We start from the raw sequence: 22,805 nt of genomic DNA on the forward strand, positions 1-22,805 counted from the left end.
TATGGGTCCGTCCGTTTTTATGTCCAGATTAACAAACTAGTTGACTTGACGGAGTTGTGTAGTACAAAAATTATAAACACAAGTATTCAGGTATGAAATTCAATTCTTGACTTCAAATTCATATTCATATAACCACATAATTGCATTTGATATTATCTTTTGGCAAATGCTAATTAGTGCCCCAGGGGCACTTGTTAAGGATTCAAATTTAGAAAGTTTTACTTGGAAATTGTGTAGTCAATACAACAAAAATCTATATTTTGATGTTTTCCATGCACAACTTTTATTTTATTTCTTCTTTTGGTTCCTTAACTAGTGCCCCAGGAACACTGGTTAGCAAGACTCTTATCTTTTATCTTTTCAAGTTATAATTACTAAAAAATTATTATTATAGAGCAGGCTAATGAATCGAAATTTATTTGTTGCTTATAATTCATACTTCAAATTAGGGATGGCAAAAAAACCCAAACCCGAGAGACCCACCCGAACCCAAACCCAAGTCAACGGGCGAAACCCGATTTGACTGGGTTTGGGTTTGGGTTCGGGTGACACCCGAAACCCATACACCCACCCGAAAATATTTTACAATTACCTAATTACCCCCATAGTCTCCCTCAATTTCCTTGGAAGACCTTAAATTTTAGTTATAATTTAATTTCTTGAAAGTCTATGTTGTAATTTATTGAAAGTCTATGTTTGAATTTCCTTGGAAGACCTTAATTTTAGTTGTAATTTAATTCAAAGTCTATGTTGGAATTTAATTTCTTAAATTTGCAAATTATTTTCAAATGTGCTGCGGGTTTGGGTGGAAAAAACCCGAACCCAATGGGTGTGGGCGTGGGTGTTGTTTTGCCACCCGAACATCCTTTGGGTTTGGGTTTGGGTGATGATTTCGGGTGTGGGTTTGGTAAGTGTCAAACCCGCACCCATGGGCGTCCGTTGTCATCCCTACTCCAAATCAATGATTCATTTTTGTTATTTTTTTATTCACAATCAATGGTCTATAACATCTTTTGCCTTTGCATTTCCCTCATCTACTTATTATGTAACTCTCAATTAATTAATAGTATTTGTAACCACAATTTAGTGTCTTTGTCCAATTATCTCCAAAGCATATTGTGTGCATCCTTTTGTTTCCTTCACCTACTTATATTAATTAATTAATAATTGAATAATAAGTATATGTGTGCACCCCTATAAGAAAAATGTTATGAAAGATTAATAAAAAAATGAAATTAAATAAATTGTTATGAAAGATGAAACAATCACCTCTTTTAATGTTGGTTTTTTTAGTAGGTACTAAGTCTTTCATTCTTCTAACTTTTCAATCTCATACTAATAAAAAACGGTTGTGTGAATTAATTATTATATATGTCTTATGTACAACCCCTCCTCATACATATATGGGCATGTGAAGTTTCTATTTCAAAGGGTTATTAGTATTTTAAGAAGAATGGTAATTTTCTGAAACTTTTGTGATCTCATTGTATTTTTTCTTTTTCTTTGTATTCAACGAATGAGATACTATTGTTAATGTTGCAAGCATATTTTATACATTTATTTCTAGCAATAACTAGCACTAACAATTCGTGTTTGATGCGAAAACTTTACTTCTCTTTTACCATCTTTTTACGTATGTGTGGTGTAATTAGTACATATTTTATATACCGTATGCTCTATATATTGATTGAGCAATTTTGAAGTGAATGATGTATCACTTCATATATATTGTGTACTCTAATTAGCATTTTGCCAGGAAAAAATATGTTGGGAATGCAATGGTACCTGCAATCAATTTGAAAACAAGTTTTGCTCATTGTGATCTTTAGTTTAGTTAGTGTGGTAATTAATTCCACACATGTTTTTGATGGATCGAAAAAATGAATATGTATGACAATGATAGGATGATAAAACACAAAAACATGCATGGATTTGTGTATGAATTTCTGAATGATATTCGTTTTATTGATTTAAATTTCTTGAAAATATTTATATTTTCAAGAAATTGCCTTATTAGAATTCGATAATTTTTTTTTTTGACAATATAGAGAATTGTATAAAAAAATGTCGATTGTATAAGAATATATAGAGAATTGTATAAGGAAATGAGTACATAAAATATATGAAAAACTGTCGATTGTATTAATTGTAATAATGTGACACATCTAAAAAAACTTCTAAAAAAATTGCATTCTAATAAGCACTACTAAACTAAACTGAAAATCCGAATAAAAATTATTAAATAAAAAAAAGACAAAAATGAGGGGACAAAACTCATAAAAAAAATGAGAAATATATATAAAAAAAATGAATTAAGCTTAGTAAAAAGAAAATAAATAAAACCGCTGGTTAAAAATATTCTAAATTTCTGACCAATAAATATGAGATATAATTTTACCAAGTAAATGTTTGAGAAGAAACTTCAATATAGAAATCAATTTATTATTAGAACAAGAATCATCTTTTTTATAAATATGAGAGACCTTAAATTGTATGAAGGAGTAGAGTAGATAGTTATAATTTTTCAAGAAAAAAATGAAAATCATCAATTATCAATGCTCATACGTCAAAATATGTGTGTGTGTATATGTGCTCTGAAATTTACTAAAATTTCCAAAATTATTAATTTGATTTAAATAATAATAATTTAACTATTTAAATAAAATAAGTACATATTCTAAAGTGTTAAAAAAATGTGTAAGTTACGCCTAGAAAAAAAATAGTGAGATATTTATAAGAATAATATCACTTTTTTAAGCAAATAATAAGTTGACATGTTAAATTCTTCTAAAATACTAAATTTTCTTTACCTGAGCCAAATAACTAAACCTAAATTCAAATATATGAAATTAGTATCCAAACTTATATCAACAAAAAATAATAAGTAAGTAGAAAAGTTATTTGGTACTTTAAATTTCATAGAAGGAAGTAAGCTGTTACGCTATTTTATACATAATTTTCATAAAGAGATCACGTGATAAAAAAAGTATGTATGTATGTATGTATGCATGCCTCCAACTCTTATTAAAAATAAAATAATGGATACATCAAAAATAAAAAGCAAAGTGACATGTGACTATACAATTGCAACTTATATAAAAAAAACTAAGATCTTATACCATCACACTATTAAACTAAAATATGATGTATCCTTTCAAATTTATAAAATATTATAAAAGATCTATTACATTAAAATATAAACAAAATTACGATATAAATCAATAAAAAAATCTCATATTTCTAAACAACCTATTTTTAACTTTTATACATATACTAATATTAAACATAATCATTTTTTTATAAATATAGAAACATAATCATATTTTAAGTTAGTATCTATCTTTTAACTATATGTGATTATACTTATCACAATTATTATTTTTCATTTATAAAAATATTTTAATTATATATTTTAACCAAACTCGTGCAACGCACGGGTTTATCGCTAGTATAAATAAATAAATTTGAATCAATATAGAACCGCAACCAAGTATCTATGACTATAATAAAACTATCAAATAAAATTTATAACACATGGAGTCATGGGCATACACATTTGTAACGCAGACACGAAAGAAATTAGGACTAGCCTAGATATTTATAATAAACATTAGGGTAAAATTGGATTGCTTTACAGTACGGGCGATTTCACAAATTATAATTATCAGTATCAGTGCTCAAATTGGAGTTCTTTTCTCTGTTACAGATTCTCTTTATTAGTTAGTTTTTTTATAAATTAGTTTGTTAAGTGTTAGTGCACTGTTAATTGTTAACTAGTTAGGCTATACTATACAATATTATTATCTATAAATACTGCATTTATATCTTTGGATCATGATCATAATAAGACCATAAATTGATTTTCATTTGTTACAAGCTCTTTAGCTTTTGTTTCAAACTTTCCTTTTTGATCTGTCACATTCTTAGTGCTTCAAATTGTACTACTTTATACCCAACTTAGTGGCTGTCAATTTCAAGCACTAATGGGTTCTTCTATCCAATCAAACATTTCCCAGTTCATAAGATGATACAGTATTCTAATGAATTTACTTTTTGGAGTTACGTTCTCCCAAAATATAAAATTGAATTTAATTATGAGTAATAATTTCTTAAAATATAGTACTGTCTGTACATGGCAAACCTTGGGCCCGCGTATTAAAATGGAAGATGAGGCTACAACGAGTGGAAGAAGCTGGAAGATGAGGTAGTGGGAGCAGTTTTATATCAATAGCATTATCAATTATTATAATTTGTTTTTTTGAACAAGAATTATTATAATTTGTTAAATCCCATAAAGTAAAATTGCAATACTTGGCATAAGCCAGTTACAAAAAAGTCGACAAGGAAAGGAAAGCAAACCAAAGGTTTTTCTAACAACTGTATGCATTACCAAATGCTTAATTAATTGTACGGTATATAAGTTTGAGATGCGTATCAGTTTTTGTCTGTGTCATTCACAAATACTGAGCTATCCATAAATCAGGTTCATGGAGCCTGAGATCTCTGACGCTTCGCATTTTGATGGATAGGTTCCTTGACCTGCAATGGAAGAAAAGAAAAGAAAAATGCTCTCAGACTACCAACATTTCCAAATTACACAAAGACTTCGTTCAATATTGAAGAAAATATAGTGTCAGTGTAAGGTAAGGAATAAGGCAAATCATAGTATACCGCGCTTGTCTTCCTGGGGCGCTTCTCCTGGGATGGCTTGCTGCAGATGATTGTCTCAGCTGCGTCGCCTTCATTTCCAATCCCATTTCCATTTGCTGTGCTGTTCTCTTTCCCATGGGCAAAACTTTCTCTTGAAGCAACTGGCTGTAATTCAAAAATAAATTACATAATCAGTTACATGCAAAAATTCAACAGCAGAAATTAGCCATGGAATCATAGAAACTGAAAATTTAATCAATCAATATATAACTTGCCCCAACCCTGCTTGTTGGGGTGTTCCCCGTCTCTTTTGCCTTTAGCGTTTTCAGTCCACTCATGGAGTCAGTATTATTTGTATCAGATGTCACTTTCATTCTTGTTAAATCTGATCCAATGGAGTGGAGAACACCACATGTTGAGATGTCGCGGTTACTTCCTGTTTACCAAGAAAGCAAGCATATGATTGATGTAAGTTGACTAAGTATCATCAATACTGAAAAGCTACAGAATTTGTGGTGGGATACAAAATATTAAGTCTTTACCATTTATACGGTAACCAGATTGTTTGGATTTGCTATTTGGTTCACAGTGATCAACATCCTGTAAAATTTTAAAACGTGCAAAGCAATAGGTAAACAAACATGATGATAATATAATTGTAAACCCAGAATGCTCCGTGGTTATTACCATAGCTTCAGCAACACCTAGTGCTTTTTGGACTTCAATGAGTTTTTTCTCAGTCAACTCAGAATGGATTACACGTTTTCCTGATATACAGAAGTTATAAGTTGTGATAAGAAACAGAAGACAAAAAGAGTAGGATTATTATTTGATTATTAATTTGATACCTAGTCTTTTGCTGCCTTTAGGCTCAACAAACCCATCCTGGGTCATTCTGTCAAGTAACTTTCTTGCCGCTGCTTGGCTAACTTCTCCCTGGAACGAGCTTTGAAGCTTTGTGACTGACACATATGCCATTGGAAGAGTATGGTAGAGAGCCTGAGATTTTTATACCTAAGTTAGGACATACTATGATAGGATATGACAGGAAGTAGTTCTAAGACAGATATATGCCATATAACCAAATGACACCTATTATAAGGCAACAGTTTAAGAGATTCATGATCATATATTGTGTGGTTTACTGACTACAGCTCCATCCAATCACTCTTCAGAGATGCAGGGTTTTTGAAAGATATAAGGTACATTTCACAATGAGCAGTAAATAAAACTAATTTGAATATAGACACAGTTTCATTCTCTAGCCCAAGTTCACATAGAGTGCAAGTTTCCTTTGGGCAGAAGGAATATCACTTTTATACTTGAGCTGTTGAGCACTAGTTTTTGTGACTATAGGTGGCAAGATTACAATTTACAAGTCAGCTAAGATCTTCAGATTTATCACATGCATAAAAAAAGAGGAACAATTAACCTCACCTTCATGTATATGAGATCTTCAGCTGGTAAAGCTCTATCAAGGACTGGAGGCATTTGACCATCAATTTCTTCTTTCACAGTGGTGAAATCATATTCGGATTTCTGACAATAAAAAACAATCATAAATAAAAAGGAAATAAAAAGAAGACTAGTAGAATCGAAGTTTGTTCAATTAACAGAATATATCAACCTTGTCCTTAATAATAGTATAGGTGTCCTTCCCTATTTTTGATAGTACACCTTCCTTGACAAGGTTGTCCATGATCTCTGAAGAACCAAACAAAATCAAGCCAAAGAATATGGAAAGGGATGAAAACTGCAGCACATTGAACATGATAATTGAAATTTCTACCTTCAGTCAGAACCTGCAAGTAAAACAATTCAATTGAAATTATATTTGACAAAAGATGAGGACAATAGGAACTAAAGTTGCAGTTAGGCCATAATCTTAAAAAGGCAAAACAAAAGCATAATCTGAAGAATCGGGGAAAAAAGTAGGTACCACTGAGATGTCTGGAAAGTTTGATAGAACATCAGTAAGATCAATGGTATCAAGGTGACAACAGTTTAGCCATTCCTTAACGCGGACCAATTGTTGCTCATCTTCAACCGGGTCCTGGGTATTTTCTGAAATAAATAGGGTTCATTAACTATTTTGACATATATGGTTATAACATAGTAGTTGTGTTGTCTGTACTGAATTAGAATAAAACTTTAGATCCTAAAAAGTGATCTAAATGCCATAACTCAAAAGCAATACACAACAATTTTCGGTTAGAGAGTAAGAGCCTAGTTTACCTTCATCAATCTCGCCAGTATCTTCCTGCTCTTGCTGTTTCTCTGTCATTGTTTACATGTCAAAATAATATACCAGAGAATATTAAATAAATTGTGCAGCAATAAGAATAATAATCCTAATCACCTATGGGTGCAACAAAATAGTGATTCCCTTGAGAATGATCAACCTGAAAATTGTAAAATATTAAATTTGAGTAAAACAGTTACTTTAATGGTTCATGTCAGTCAGTTACATTCACAAAATTCTTAACAGCAATGGCTATATATATCAAGTAACATCCTCACTTACTTCACTGTCAGTATCATAATACTCATTATTGTGCATAGAATCATCACTCATATCATCTTGGATTCCCTCATTGTCATCCTCACAAGGGTCAAGCACACTCTTCACCTATATAATGGAAGAAGAAATCATTGACAAATTAAAACATTAGAAAAATATTTAAAACTTGGCTGTCTGCCGGATATCCTTCCATTACCTTCAGAGCTAATACAAAATGCTTGCTGTTCACATTGCCGACCTCCATTTTCAATGGATTTTTCACCCAAGGATGATTCGCTTCTTCTTCACTGCAGCCCCTGAAGAAAGGAGGCTCATAATCCGCTGGCTGCATGAAAGACAAGTATACTGTGAAATCACCCTTATATGAGTCAGCACCGTGGCATAATAGAGCATTGAAATATTCACCACTTGAATAACAAAGCTTATTGCTATGTTGTATCAGTGTTGTTTTAACCAATTCCGCATTTAAACAAAAAAACCTAAGCTGAAATGCATTTAAATTCTGGAGTCTTGACAGTTCTACAATCCATTGAATGCTAAGGAATCTCACAAACAAATTATAAGTAACTGAGATTTTCTGTTCCGTATTAAATACCATACCGTCACATCATCATAGTAGAGGAGCTTCATCAGAATGGTGCGCTGAGCGAAAAATAAATAGAGTTCAGTTTTTGCAATGAAATTAGGAGCTGTGAAGAGTGAATGACGTGGTGATATTAAGTGAAGCATTTGAATTAAACTCACCTCTTCTGGCATTTTCTCCAGAGTTCTCATCAACTGAACTAGAGTCCTTATCATTTTACAAGCAGAACTCCTGAATTATAGCACATAAATATAACATTAGTTTAATTATCATGTTAAGATAAGACCACTTCAGTTTCAAATTATATCTTATTTTTTGACAATAACCTCATCTGCTGGGGAGTAATCTCAGTAGTCGAGTTACACTTGAAGGACCCCTGCTTTTTGCTTCCGGTGCGGTTGATATTCATAGACACCTCTTGCTTCTCAGAATCCGAGTAGCTAAAGGAAACTACAAGAGAAAACTAGTTATGTTAATGAATCTTCCATAAGTGTCTCAAATTAAACTAAACTGGACTCTAAATCTTGCCACTAGCATATATAGCAGTCATCTAAAAAGCAATAACCTATGTGTTTTATTCATTCATCTACGGATTCCCAATTCCATCATATTCTGATGATTAAAATTGAAATCAGATGTGTCAAAGCTTACATGCATATTCCTCAATCATCGGTCCATCCACTGCTTCGCACACACAGAATAGAAGTGTCTTCAGGTATTTCTTCTGTAAGGCATCATACACACCTGGAAAAGAAATACACCACAATAAACAAATTAAAAACAACTTCAAGCAATTCAAACTTGTTTGCTAGAAGTTCAGTCATACAATAGCTTAAATGTACCTTTCTCCATCCAATCAATCAGTCTACGAGACTCAGCATCCACTGGCAACAGCTTTTTGATCTTCATCTCTGTCATTAAAGCATAGTTATAGATTGAATTCATTGATAATATTAGAAGGTTCAGTAAAAAAAACAGTAAAAAAAATCGCAAACAATTCAAGCACTAAAGAGAAATTTTACCTAATGCAGGAACAGATTTGTCATTGAAGTACTTCTCAGGAAATAGTCCTCTGATATAGCTAATGTTGAATATGGCAATTCGGAGCAGGTTCCTTGTCTGATCGATGAAAATTTAAATTAGAAATGAAATTTCAAATTTCGATTCAGTATTCATAATGTTAAATTAATGCATCTGAGATTTCACAGTTTAAATTAATGCATCTGAGATTTCATAGTGTTAAATTAATGCATCTGAGATTTAAGAAACTTGAAAGATGAAATCAATGTGTCTCTCTGTAAAGCAGAAATTACATATTCTCAGAAATACTCAAAACAATAAGGTACTAAAATTTAAGATCTAGAACTTTAACTAGATCTCATCTGATTTCATCGATAATAATTGGAACTAAATTATAAATTCCTACAAAATTATTTCAAAACTTTTTTAGTAATGAAGAAAACGTTCGGTGATTGTTCAAATTAATGCATCCAATTCACAATATAATCATGACATTTACACAAAATCAACCGAAGAAATTCAAAATTCACTGAAAACGATAAACTGAAAATGCAGAAGTTGAACAAAAAAAGAAGAAAAACTCTGATCCGTTTGATTTCAGCGGTGAGAATAAAATGTGCGATGAATAAAATGTAAATGAAAGCTAATCGGTAGTAAATCACCAGAAGAAGTGAATCCTGCTCGGTGATTTCAGCTTCCTTGAGTTTCTGTGCAACAACCTGAAAAAACGAAAGGGGAAAGTAAGAAACCATAGCAGAGAAATGAAGATGAAGATGAAGAAAATGGAATAGAAGATTCGAGAAGCTTCAGAACACACCATAGTGGATTGTTAGTTGAAGACGAGAGTAACAAACTTAGAAAAAGGTGCAGAGAAGAAGAGAACTCTCTTTCAATTGGTTATAGAATTTTTAATCAGAAAAAGAATGTAGCGGGAGATAATGGAAGTTTTGGTGTGAGTGTGATATTTATAGGCCGAAGTTTTCGGAATGGGTAAAGATGCACCACTATGCAAGTTCGTTCACATGCAGTTATTTTCGAAATTTAATTATTTTTTAAAATTTAAATATGGCCGTTCAATTTGATGATGGATGGTTACACGGTTTTGGTCACGCAAATTTGGTGAGTGAATTGGCGCCAAAAGGAGAAAAAGATATTAAGGCTAAATTATTCTTTTCATCTTTTAAATTAATTTTAGATTTTAGATTTACACTTCAGTCCACTTATTCACCTTTAAGATGGATTTTCTAGCCACTAAACTACTTTAAGGTGAATCCAATGTCTGAATCAATGAACTCTCGATTGGTCCGATTTTTTGTGTTTTTCAAAAATGAAACCAAATCAAACTAATCGGTATGGTTCAGATACTTTAATCAGTTTGTCGTACTTTTTTTTCCTGGTGTATTCCCTACTAGTATTTTTTTACGATATATTCTTTACTATTCATCCGATTTTCGTCTAATTTTACATCGATAGTGTAAAATTAACTTTACACCGATAGTGCATAACAATTAAACTCTTAAACTAAATTATATTTTTCATCTAATTTTAGGGTATGCAAACTGATAAATTTGCTCTTTCATTTGCAGTTGCATGTTGTAGTCAACATCTTTAAATCTGGCATGTTGCGAGTAATGAAGTGTGTTAGAAAATCAATATTTTATTGAAAAAAAAATCATAAAAAATAATATTTTATATTTGAATAACATCTCACCGTGGTAGAAGAGATAAATCAGGACAACCTTCCTTAATTATATCGACATCAACCTTCCTAGAAACCAGTGTTTTAAAAACCGGACCGGCCGGTCGGACCGGTCGAACCGGGAACCGGAGCCTGTCTGGTCTGGTTCATATGTTGGATCGGCCATGTTATTGAACCGGCGAGAACCGGAAAAACCGGTGAACTGGCGGTTTCCCTGAATCGCCGGTGAACCGGCGGTTTCCCTGAACCGCCGGTTTGTTTACACGCGCTTTTTTTTTTTCCGCTGTTTCATATGTTTACGACGTCGTTTTGTTAATTTTTTTTTGTCAAGAAAATATCGTTGTATTATTATTAATATTTAAAAAAAATAGAAAACATAAAAGATGAAAGTAATGAAACGCATCGTTCAGATCAGAAGAAGCAAAATTAGAAACTTGAACCATACAATCCTAGGTATGGCAGCCACCCAGGGGCGGAGCTAGGTATAGCTGAGGGGGTTCAACTGCACCCCCTGGTATTTTAAAAATTACACATACAATCCTATAGTTCTTGCATCTTGAATCCTCTGGAATTTGGTTTTGCACACCCTGAACTCAATAGATCCCAGATGAGAACAAACATGGACGAAAATGAAAGAGAAAAAATGCAATAGAATCTGAATAAGAAAGAAGAAGAAACGTGCATCAGATATATGAACAAAGAGAAGGGAATGGTGGCTGCTGTACAAAACATATGTAGCCTTGCAGAAGTTGGTAGTGATACTTGATATATATATATATATATATATATATATATATATATATATATATTAGTATAAAACTACAGTGGAGACAAGAAAACATATTGTTTATCTGTTAGTATATATATTTTTAAAAGTTATCTTTGATACTACATGTGGCAACAACAACTACTGAAAGAGCTTTCTCTGCTATGAAGATTATTAAGAATGAGTTGCAAAATGACATGGTGGATCAATGATTAAATGATTGTTTAGTTACTTATATAGAGATGTTTTTATTGAGATTGAATATGAGAAAATCATTCAATATTTTCAAAATATGGCAGATCATAGAGAAAATTTGTGACACTACTAGAAAAATCAAATTTAGAGAGGGAAGAAATCCATCACTAAATCAACAAATTCCCTCACAAACTAATTTAGCGACGGATTTAGTGAGGCACCAAAATCCGTAAAGAAATTGAGCGTCGCAAAATATTTCTGAGGGATTTTGACATCCGTTGCAGTTTGCGATGGATTTTTACCGTCTCAAAGATTAAATCCGTCACTATTTGTAAACCAAAATTCAACTTTAGAACACATTTCCGTAACTAATAGTGAGGGATTTTATGAGGGAAATATTTATGAGGGACAAATTTCCGTCACTAATTTAAAAGAATGTATTTTTGTGAGAGATGTTTTCCCTCTCTAATTCGTAGTATTTCACCTAATTTTTCATTTTCTAATGTGAATTTTTTTAAAAAAAAAAATTAATATAAATTTAATTGCATCCATAACTATCACATATTATTCAATAAAATACATAAAATTGATCCATATAAATTTAGTACAGTAACTATATTCTTAAAAATACTAGTTACATCCAAATTCTCAAAACAAATTACTCACAAATATAGAGTAAAAATACACTTTAGGGAAAATAAATTACTCACAATTTACAAAATACAGTAACTACATTTTTTTCTAATGTGTTAGATATAGTTTGTTTAATTTGATCTCCTATCTAAGACAAGATAAAATAAAACAAACTATATCTTATAGTTTACAAACCATACATAATTCTTCGACTAACTCATCCTCCATATTCGTCTTCAAGTGCTTGTGGTAGATCTCAATCTGCAGCTGACAACTCCAATTGAACTTTTTAAGGTAAAACTAGTTTGCAAAAGAACCTCGGCTTGTTAGTTCATTGATGAGATTATTGTAATATTACAATCCCTTAGGATTTATTGGCCCTCTCCCATCTATATTAAAATGAGATCAAGGTCGGAATAACATTTGGCTTTAAAACAATATGATCCTAGTACGTACTAAATTAGGAGTAACTTACCCTTCCACGTGAATCTTCCATGGGGATGGTGCTATAACATCAGTGGTTAACCTTAAATACAAGACGTTCAAGATGATCACTTCAAAAGACAACAAGGGACCATAAATTAGTTCTTTAATACAAGGGACCAAAACCCAAACTGTCAAGACATCAAGGTGTCAGTCAATATACCAGTTAGCCTATAATTTAGTACACATACATATCAAAGAAACAATTAGTATAATTATGTTTAATAATGAAATGCCAAAGAAATAATATAGTAAAAAGTACACACTTTTTTCAAAGAAATTTTGGACTGTGAATTTGTACCCCACAAAAGAAAAGTAATGAACTCTAAACATCACTAATCTAACTTTAATCAACATGCTTAGGTACAAATTCTGACACTACCACAAACCATTTGATTCCTTTTAAATGTGCTAAATGTGGAAATAAAAATCAAATCCAGTTAAAATTAATGTTATAATTATCATTTAGATACCTGTGTTACAATTGTCCATTGCAAATCTTGGTGAAGTCTAACAAAAGCATCAAACTTGATTCCTATTAGAATGGGAATTGCAGTCTGCAAGTGAATGTAACATGGTCATCACAAACTCCATAAAAAACCTGATAAGTTGCAATTTCTGTACCTCTAAGACCTCAGCAGTTTTATTTAGATCAAGGATACCATCCTTAGCATCTTGAATCGATCTGACAGTTTTCTTTGTTGATAATCCTGCAAACAGTACATGAATGTAAACTTTCGTCATAAAAGTGCTAAATTAATGAAGACATTTTCTTAAAATTGAGTTCAAAGGATGGATACAGTAGAATTCATTGCAGATATTTAAAATAGAATGCCAAATTGACTCTCAGTACCTTGTCTTCCTTTCTTGTTCTGAGAGTCATTCTAACAATTCTTATCCCACAAATGAGCTTTCACATCAGCCTGTCCACCGGTGCCTGATCGATGACAACATTATGTTTTGAGAAAGGTTGGAAATGGCATCACTATTACAGTTGTTAACCATTGCTAAGTCAGAACAAGTGCAGAAACATGGAAATAAACTATAATATACAACAGTTTTTGGATGATATAGATTTCGTTAATGCATATAAGAACTATAATAGAAACTTGGCATATTAGAAAGATAAATTTTACTTCCAACATACCGAGCAAACTACGAATAATAGTTTCTACAGGACCCATTATTATGGCTTGATGTATCTTGGAAGAGTAAAGGGTTGTAGAAAGGAATATACAACTTCCATCATTGCTGGAATACTGAACAATTTCAAAATTCAGTCAACTAAATGTTGTACATTGGAAAAATCTGACTATGGTTTTCAACCTTACATTGGGAAAATTTGATGCCATATGATATGAAGACAAAAAGAATGCACAAAAAATTAAAGAACAAACACCATATGACAAATCTTAGTTGCATATGGCTTCACCAAGCTATATGACATTAGTAAATGAAAAACAGTTCATTAGCTATTTGTAAGGAATAAGCTCAGTTTGTCCTCTGACTCCTCTCTAATATAGCTTTTATGGGACTGATGCTTAATAACAGTCACCGTGGACCAATAGAGATGAAACCAATTAAGAATTTAAGCAGAAAAATACTTACATGAGACATACTACCATGGATGGCAGCTCAGAATGTTTGCTAAAAGAAGTTAAATCTAGTAAACCTATAAGAAAATATCTATATAATTTAACTCAGATCAAACTCAGGATTCACCTCATAGTAATATCATCCTTAAAAGAACCTAAAAGCTCTGCCTGTTCCCTCATTGAGTTTATGTTTCCCTTGGTACGTCTAAATTCCTGATGCAAACAACAAACAAAGTAAACACATTTAAAGTAAACTTAGTGGAACAAAAAATAAAAGTAGAAACCAAGTCATTACAAGCCTCATCAGAGCTTACAACCACAGTTGGAGTGCTAACTAGAGTTGTCTTATATTCTTTTTTCTTTGGTGATTTTCAGGAACTAATATCAGTATTAGAAAGAAAGGATAAAAAAAAAAATCAATCTAGGCATGTAGCTGATATCAATATAAGCAAAATCAATCTATATTAACTGGAATCTTAGATCCGTCTGCAAAAAGAAACAAAATCAATCTAGGCATGCAGCCACATTGACGAAAGTTCAATTACCGATAGAGGTGAAGTTCGGTCAACTTTGTGCAGTTGCAGGCAATGTGTGCCAATTCTATATATGTTTGATATGTTTATGCATAATCCTAACTTCAATCTTACAAGTTCTAAGCATCTTGAAAGATATTTGAGGCTATGAGTTGCTACAAGCTCTCTTATTGAAGTTGTAAAGAGATTGGAGTCGTGTTAGGCTTCTAGCAAAATTCTGGTTTACCTATGTCCTTCATGCCAGAGCAATCAGTAAGGTCAAGCTCTTCAAGCATCAAGCAACTTAATCCCCTAAAGTCACTTCCAGCAATCCTAAAATCAGTATAAGAAATTGAATCCCCAAACTTAAACCCTAAAATAATTAGCAAACACTCAAATTGAATCCTTCACATTTACATTCCATCAATCAAAAACATTAGATAACAAAACACAAATTGAATCGCTTCACATTTACCTCAAATTCATCTTTACAACATGCGATTTCGAACAAATTTCAGTTGAGAAATTTTGATTGAGTTGGAACGAGAACGATGAACAAAACACAAATTGAATCGTTTCAAATTTACATCAAATTCATCTTTGCAACATGCGACTTCAAACGATTGAGAACAATTTTTGAATGATCCAGAGCGATTCTAAAGGACTGAGAGTGGAGGTTAAGGAACGATTGAGTGAAATTTCGGAAACGCGATGAGAACGATCGAGAGCAACCTTGAGCAACCTTGAGCGAGTTGGTTTGAAATTTGGATAACTCAGTGTTTAGTCGTTTCTCTTACTTTTGATATAATAATAATAATAATCAATAATAATATAATAATAATATAATATATATAAAATAAAGAATAAATAAAAGTTTCACTGACGGTATTGGTTGTCCGTAGGTACAAATATTGTTATTGTGACGGAATGTTTTTCCTTTGTGACGGAAATTTAGTGAGGAAAAAAACACCCCTCACTAATTTCGTCAGTAATATAGATTTTTAAAGGAAATGCAATTTTCCGTCTCTAATTCCGTCATAATTAATGAGGAATTTTGTTCCCTCACTAATTTCCATCACTAATTTACCTTTTTTTAGTAGTGTGATATATATATATATATATATATATATATATATATATATATTTATGCGCTAAATAATGAAATATAAAATATATTTAATGCTACAAATATATGGTGCCCCCTCTCCATGAAATTTCTGGCTCCGTCACTGTTCATACTAGTGTAAATTAAAATGAGAGGCTTGTGAAGCGTTAATGCATTTAGCGTTAAAGCATTTAACTTTCATATTGATGCAAATTTTTAAGAGAAAAGGGAACATGCACCAACACTCCACTATTTGATATGATATGACAAATTGATAATTTTTTATTATATGATATTGTAAAACTATTTTACGGTGCCTTCATTAACCTCAATTCTTAAATGTTTTAGAGTTTGATTGATGTCATATTTTGTTGATAAGATTTATTCAAAAATTGAATGTGTTTTAAAATAAATTAATATTAATTAAATATAACATGAATACATAACCAATTAAACTCCAAAACATTAGAGTGCTAACCATACAACAAAGTACGTAAAAACATTAATCATGACCGACGAAGGGGTCATACATGTTTTTTATTTTTACAACATTAATAATGCATTTTGATAACAACCCATCAAGTCTTCAATCTATTATTGATTATTGATTTTCAGTGTTTGTTTATTCATAATTTTAGCATGAGGCTAAAATTACACACTGCACAGCATTGATAGATTTCACAGTGAATGCCTTGAATCCAGCCATTTTGATAACATAGTCCCATTCTTTTAGTGTCCTTTCTTTGCCAGTGTTACTGTGTGCCATCATCACCATATCTAACAGTAATCCCGCGTCTTTGTATTTGTTGTGTTTTCCTCCTCCTCCTCCACCTTCTTCTTCAATAATTGATTCCACAATAATAACTTTTCCTTTTTCTTTTGGAATAGCTTCCCTACATTTCTTCAAGATTTGGATGCACTCATCATCCCCCCAATCATGTAAAACCCACTGCAAATTGATAAATCAATCAAATCACTGTTAGATAATATGTTAGTGATTTAATAATATAATGGGTTTTTGGTTGTAATTGGGCTTCGGGCATAATAGTAATTTAGTCTATTTATATTTTCTATATATTCATAAGACAACTCATTATATTCTAAGCTATTGTAATGTAACTCTTTGAAACCCTAGTAGCCTCCATTGTTATTTATCTACTTTGTATCTTTGATCTTAACATGGCATCAAGAGTATGGTTCGATCCTCCTTGAATTGTTTGTTGCTTCCGCTATCGAGTTCTCAAAAATTTGGGAACGAAATCGTGAATCGAGTTTGTGGATTTTTGAGTTACGGTTAGTTGTCTAAATTAGTTTGATTTGATTTTGTGGATCGCTTCCTTGTTGGTTAGTTTATTGAAGAAAAAAAATTGAGTCTTGGGTTGATTGTGAAACAAAGTTTTGGAACTTCAGGATGCGTTGCGTTTTGTGTTTTGACATCTCTTGGTTTGTGTGGCTTCTTTGTTTCTTTGTCGGTTGCTGTTTTGTGATTGTTCGGTTTACTATTTTGTAATTGGTTTGTGAAGGTAATTACTTTCTTGATACTTCTCTATTGCATGGTACATGCTTCTTACGGCACAAACCTTGATTTTGGATGCTACTTTCATTGGTGAGAACGTGTGGCATAGTGGACAATTTGTTTTGTAGGATTAATTGATACTGTAGCGTGAGTGCTTTTGCAATTAATGGGTTTGATTTGTTTGATTTGATTATGTTTGGTTCCAATTAGATTGGTCTATTTGGTTCTTTTGGCTGAAAGTGCATCGTTTTCCGGCGTAGTTCATTGTTCAATAATGGTTTGGTTTTCTTTGGATCAGTTTTGTTTGAATTGATTTGGTTATGTCTGGTTTTGTTTGTGAAACTGTTGTAAAACGGTTTACTGAGTTTAAAAAAACACAGAAAATGAATTTTTCAAAAAATGGCAACGAAACTATTATTGGCTGAGTTGCGTACTAGGTCGCTTTCTTTAAAACGTTTCACGGAACTACTCGAAGAAGTGCACTGTAGTATATCAACCGCGAAGTCCCCAGGATAAAACAGCCGTTTTCAAAGAAATACCGATAAACTACTGCACTGTAGTATCGGCCAGAATAACACCAAATATGGTACGAAATATCGAACCACTCTATTGATATGCGAATATCAATTCTACGGTTTACAACCGTTCAAATTTTGAAACAACAAAAATAATTTCGAAGAAAGAAAAAGGAGAAGGAAAGAAGCAGTTTTCTCAGAATGCAGAGAAAAAGAAGTGAGTTAAAACTGAAGAAATGAAGTGGTAATTATAGGCAAGTAGGGAGCTGGAATCAGAGGATTTTTAGGAGCTGAAGGCACACGTAATTTGACCGTTTAATTGCTCAGTCAAATTTCAAAACGTGGCAAAAAATTAGGGACACGTACGCGACCTAGTAATCTGATTCTTCTGTTTGGTGGTTTGGTTCTTCTCTATGTTGGTTTGGATTTATTTGGTTTTGCTTGATTGGTTTGGATTGGTACAATTTGATTTGGTTTAGTTTGGACTGGATAAGTTTGGTTTGACTTGGTTTTGTTTGGACATTTCTACTAATGATGGTTCTTGCTGCATTTTCAATGATGTCAACTCACTTTGTTGGTTGTTTTGGTTTGATGTCTTGTTTGACAAACTCTCAATGCTTCATATCAAGGCATTGTGAGTTTGAGGGGAGATGTTAGATAATATGTTAGTGATTTAATAATATAATGGGTTTTTGGTTGTAATTGGGCTTTGGGCATAATAGTAATTTAGTCTATTTATATTTTCTATATATTCATAAGACAACTCATTGTATTCTAAACTCTTGTAATGTAACTCTTTGAAACCCTAGTAGCCTCCATTGTTATTTATCTACTTTGTATCTTTGATCTTAACAATCACTACCAAATATAAACTAATAGTCTAATACCACTTACTTACACATACACAGATACTAGACACGATACGAACACTGACACGTCAACATCGATAATAACTTGAGAAAATAACATAATTTAATGTAACTATAAGTGTTGGTATCTGACACCGACACGTACCTGACACCAAAACACGCATAATCCAAAAAGTGTCAATATTTCAAAACTTGTTAAAAAACTAATGATTATCAATATCAATGTTATAGTTTTTGGAGAAAATTACTAATATATAGCCCCTTGATTCTTTTAAAAAATATGAGACACTGTCAGTTCATGGACCAAAATGAGGGACTATATTAATAGTTTTATGGACTAATTATAAGCAAAAAAAAATTAATTTTTATCATTTTTAAGATAAATTTTTACTTAATTTACTCTCTCTCTTCTTTTTTCCATAATCAATAATCAATAAAAACTGTTTTTACATCTTCCCATGAAACTTATTTCAACAAACACACAAAAAGACAACCTTAAAATTATCATATTTTACTTTTCTTAATGAGTGTGAAAATATTTCTTTTGCCTATGTTATGAAACGGAGAGAGTATTTAATATTTAACTTAATTATAATCGATATGAGACAAAGTACTCAAAGTTGAACCAAACAACGTAAAAATGAATTGAGTGTTGTCACTCATGCTACAATCAAGCTGCATTAAGCATTTCAGAGCCGCCCATTCAAAATTAGACGACTTAGATTATAATACAATTTTAATTTTAAAAAACAAAAATAAAAATTTGAATATTAAAATTTGAACTGTATAATCTTCGTTCTAAATCTCACTAACCGACTGCACCCAATTCAGATATCAAGAACATACCTTAATAATTACAGCATCAGCTTTGGGAACACTTGTAAACATGTCACCTGCCACATGTTCCACCCCATGACACTTTGGAGCCACCTCAATAACATGAGGAAGATCAAAATTAATTCCATGAATCCAAGGAAAAGCCTTAGCAAGAATACTCATGGCTGTACCATTCCCTCCACCAACATCCACCAAGGATCCAACACCATCAAAAACCTCACTACAACCTTCAACAATTGCTGGCACAACAATTTTAGCATCACAAGCCATAGCATCATTAAAAAGATTACTATGATCAAGATGTGAAGCACCATAACCCCACACATCTTCACCATGAACCTTCTCAAAAGAAGGATTGCCATTAATCAAAACACGACCACTTAAACTAAGCCAAGGTGCTACCATTACAGGACTGCTCTGTACTAAAAACAAAGCAGCCATGCTTTTCTCGCCGTTTTTAATTAAACGGCGAGAAAGTGGTGTTTGAACATAACTAGGATAGGTGTCATGGTTGTTATGTATGGTTTTGAATATTTTCCTATGTACTAGGAATCTCATGATGCGGTTAAGATATGAAGGGTCACATTTTAGAGTTGTTGATAACTCTATTAGTGACATGGGTTTTTTGTGTTTTTCAATGGCATCAGCTATGCCAAGTTCAATTGCACATCTCACCACTGAAAATTCTGCAACACCAAATATGTATTTCCATATATCAATTTGAGCTTGTTCTTCTTCTTCTTCTTCTTCTTCCTCCTCCTTCTCCCATGTTACCTCACTATGTATTTCTTCCATTTTTAGCTAAGTCTCTCTTAATTGCTACTATATAGTAGTGAACTAGTGATGATTTTGGTTGAAAGTTGAAACTAGAAACTTCATTTTTAGAAGTTAGCAACACATGGGTCACGTTGTCTTTCTTTTAACATTATTAATAAATTGACCTATCACCTTGCCTTTGCAAGTTGGTGTGTAAATTGTCCACACCAATACAAAACAGCCACATATACATCATTTTTGTCTACGCAACACTTAGGGTCTGTGTGGTCCGAAATAAACGGAAGGAATGAGAGGGGAGGTGAGGAAATACTTTTAGTTAAATGTCAAAATTATCACTTTTTTTTCTCCTTTTTTCTATTTGCAATATTTTTTTTTTAAAATCATTTTGTTACATATATACTTTCTCTTTATGTAGCAAATGATTTGAAAAAAAATAGAATGTTGCAAACATATAAAAAAAAAAAGATGATTTTGCCATTTAACTAAAAATATTACCCCACCTCCTGTATCCTCCATCTACTTCGAAAGCTCTTTATTTTCGGGTGAACATTCGGTACAAATATTATGTGGCCGATATACGACTTAGGTGGATAAGTGTAATTGGTCCACAAATAGCAACTTGGCTATCTATTTCATGAAATTTGGTCAGCTATGATGGGTCAAATTATCCAATTTTGTGTGATGGGTAGATTGGTGATCTTCTTTTGCCACCCTCTCAATTTCTCCACTACTTAACTAGCGAATGTTATAAAAATGAGATTTTTTTAAATGTCGTTCGCTACTTAAGTAGTGAACGTTATAAAAATAGTGTATTTTTTGGATATCCGCTACTTAAGTGGCGGATAAGCGTATTTTGATAATTTCGTAGGGAACTCGAGAAAATAAATACGATAGCAAAAGAAATCCCATAAAATTTTACCTTCTTTCTATCTGAGTTCTTTTTGTGCCCCTCATTTTTATCCATTAAACTATTCGTTTCATGTCTATGGCGGATAATACTCCAGATACAGTTTTTTATTTTTTTTTCATTCTTACTCAATCTCCAAACAACAAAAATTAATGGCACGAAAGAAACCACGAGTTTTAGACAAATGATTCTAACCATTGGATCTTCCACTCTATTGAAATTCATAGATGGGTGGATAAAAATTGAAAAAGGATAATCAACAAAAAAATAAATAAATTGAAAAAGGATAGGGTATTGCACGTGGATGTGTAGAACTTCATATTTTAATTTCTAACATATCTAAATTATTATTCTAAAAAAAAAATCTAAATTATTGATTAAATCCAAAGGTATTCTTTTAATGTCCCACTAGTGAGGACTTTTTTACAGATATAATTTGGTGTATAATGCATCATTGTAAATTTGTAATTCTCTTTTATGTGAATGTGAACAAAGTACAAAAATAAAAGTAAAATATGTAAAATTTCAATAGTATATTCAATTTAGGTGATATCATACTAGTATATGGAAAGAAAATAGCATAAGAGTATAAAATAAATCGAATAGCAAATGGATTAAAATTATTCAGTTAAATATAGAACCAAATTATCCTCTCTACCACTAGTTTCACTGGTGGATGATTGTTTTGATCCCACATACAAGAACCGAAGCTGGCGTTGAGGAAAGACAATAAATTCTATATTACATTGTGTACATTGCCATATATTTTATTGTGTTGTTTTCAATTGTAGAAATTCTATAATCATAATCATAAAATAGGGTGGGGAATTGAGAAAACAAAGAAAAATACAATATGGTTCGTTTGTCATCCATAATGGTTGTGTTTTTTTTATGTGTTGTATCCTCCTATGCGACTAATGATGTTGATGTGCAAGCTATTTGCAAGAAAGCCACGGACCATACTTTTTGTTCAACTCTTCTCAATTCAATGCCCGGCGGTCCAGGCAAAGATCTTAGTTGCCTTGCATCATATACCCTTGATGTGCTTCGTACTAATGTGTCCAATACGATTAATATAATTGAAAAACAAATTGCAGAGAGTGGTAATGATCCTAAGAAACAAAACAAGTACAAGAATTGTTTGTCTAATTTAGGATTGGATGACGGAGCTCTTGGTGATGTTGATGAAGCTAAACAACTCTTGAAGGATTTGGATTATAATGGTGTGAATATGCGTATTAGTTCTCTCATGTCCAATGTTAATGATTGTTCTTCAGAGGATTCACTTCCATTCGATGATACTTCTTCGCTTTCAAAACAAGTTGGTGTTGTCAACCAAGTTGCTCAGATTGTTCTTATTATCTCAAATGTGCTGTTAATTTAATAGATTACTACTTTCTTGAATAATGTTACAATATAAATAATAATATGTTGCCTCCTTCAAAAAAATAATAATAATAATACGTTGTCGTAAATGCAAATTGCATAGACAATTTATCATGTAATTATTAATCTAATTTTTTTCAGAATGATCATGTAATTTAAATTATGCCAAATTGGATATTCAGTCTCTTAACTTATTTATTAATTTTGTTTTATTCCTTTGATTAATTAACGTTACA

The 22,805-nt window shown here is 32.0% G+C and overlaps 2 protein-coding genes and 2 long non-coding RNA genes across 15 annotated transcripts; 2 read left to right on the forward strand and 2 right to left on the reverse strand.

Moving 5' to 3' along the window:
- Positions 1–34: 34 nt before the first annotated feature.
- LOC123905872 lies at positions 35–4,660 on the forward strand. The gene is made up of 3 exons (XR_006808564.1): positions 35–90; positions 4,121–4,204; positions 4,530–4,660. It is a non-coding gene; the product is annotated as an uncharacterized LOC123905872 (long non-coding RNA).
- On the reverse strand, positions 4,221–20,361 carry LOC123905867 (meiosis-specific protein ASY1). 3 transcript variants are annotated; one of them, XM_045955635.1, is made up of 22 exons: positions 19,509–20,361; positions 9,437–9,493; positions 8,777–8,873; positions 8,597–8,665; positions 8,406–8,498; positions 8,081–8,204; positions 7,916–7,985; positions 7,772–7,813; positions 7,368–7,496; positions 7,175–7,279; positions 7,010–7,052; positions 6,886–6,927; positions 6,590–6,714; positions 6,440–6,452; positions 6,278–6,354; positions 6,088–6,189; positions 5,499–5,649; positions 5,338–5,417; positions 5,193–5,250; positions 4,926–5,086; positions 4,672–4,815; positions 4,221–4,539 (listed from the first exon to the last, which is right to left on the reverse strand). In XM_045955635.1, the coding sequence occupies exons 1-22, from the start codon at positions 20,292–20,294 to the stop codon at positions 4,486–4,488; spliced, it is 2,622 nt and encodes an 873-aa protein (XP_045811591.1). In that variant the 5' UTR covers positions 20,295–20,361; the 3' UTR covers positions 4,221–4,485. The 3 variants fall into 3 exon arrangements, with proteins under 3 accessions (XP_045811591.1, XP_045811594.1, XP_045811593.1); XM_045955638.1 differs by lacking the exon at positions 19,509–20,361 and adding an exon at positions 9,592–9,690; XM_045955637.1 differs by having other exon boundaries at positions 4,222–4,539; positions 4,932–5,086.
- LOC123905870 lies at positions 12,069–15,434 on the reverse strand. Of its 10 annotated transcripts, none has more exons than XR_006808563.1 (6): positions 15,245–15,421; positions 14,273–14,990; positions 13,404–13,809; positions 13,175–13,260; positions 13,024–13,107; positions 12,069–12,621 (listed from the first exon to the last, which is right to left on the reverse strand). It is a non-coding gene; the product is annotated as an uncharacterized LOC123905870 (long non-coding RNA). The 10 variants fall into 10 exon arrangements; XR_006808560.1 differs by having other exon boundaries at positions 15,133–15,421; XR_006808562.1 differs by lacking the exon at positions 15,245–15,421 and having other exon boundaries at positions 13,404–13,487; positions 14,273–14,358; positions 14,691–15,238.
- A 1,696-nt stretch (positions 20,362–22,057) lies between the features above and the next one.
- LOC123904910 (pectinesterase inhibitor 2-like) lies at positions 22,058–22,567 on the forward strand. Its single transcript, XM_045954513.1, has one exon. The coding sequence runs from the start codon at positions 22,058–22,060 to the stop codon at positions 22,565–22,567; it is 510 nt and encodes a 169-aa protein (XP_045810469.1).
- The last annotated feature ends 238 nt before the right edge of the window (positions 22,568–22,805 follow it).

The sequence above is a fragment of the Trifolium pratense genome, linkage group LG2 (genome assembly GCF_020283565.1).
Source record: "Trifolium pratense cultivar HEN17-A07 linkage group LG2, ARS_RC_1.1, whole genome shotgun sequence".
Taxonomy (NCBI): Eukaryota; Viridiplantae; Streptophyta; class Magnoliopsida; order Fabales; family Fabaceae; genus Trifolium; species Trifolium pratense.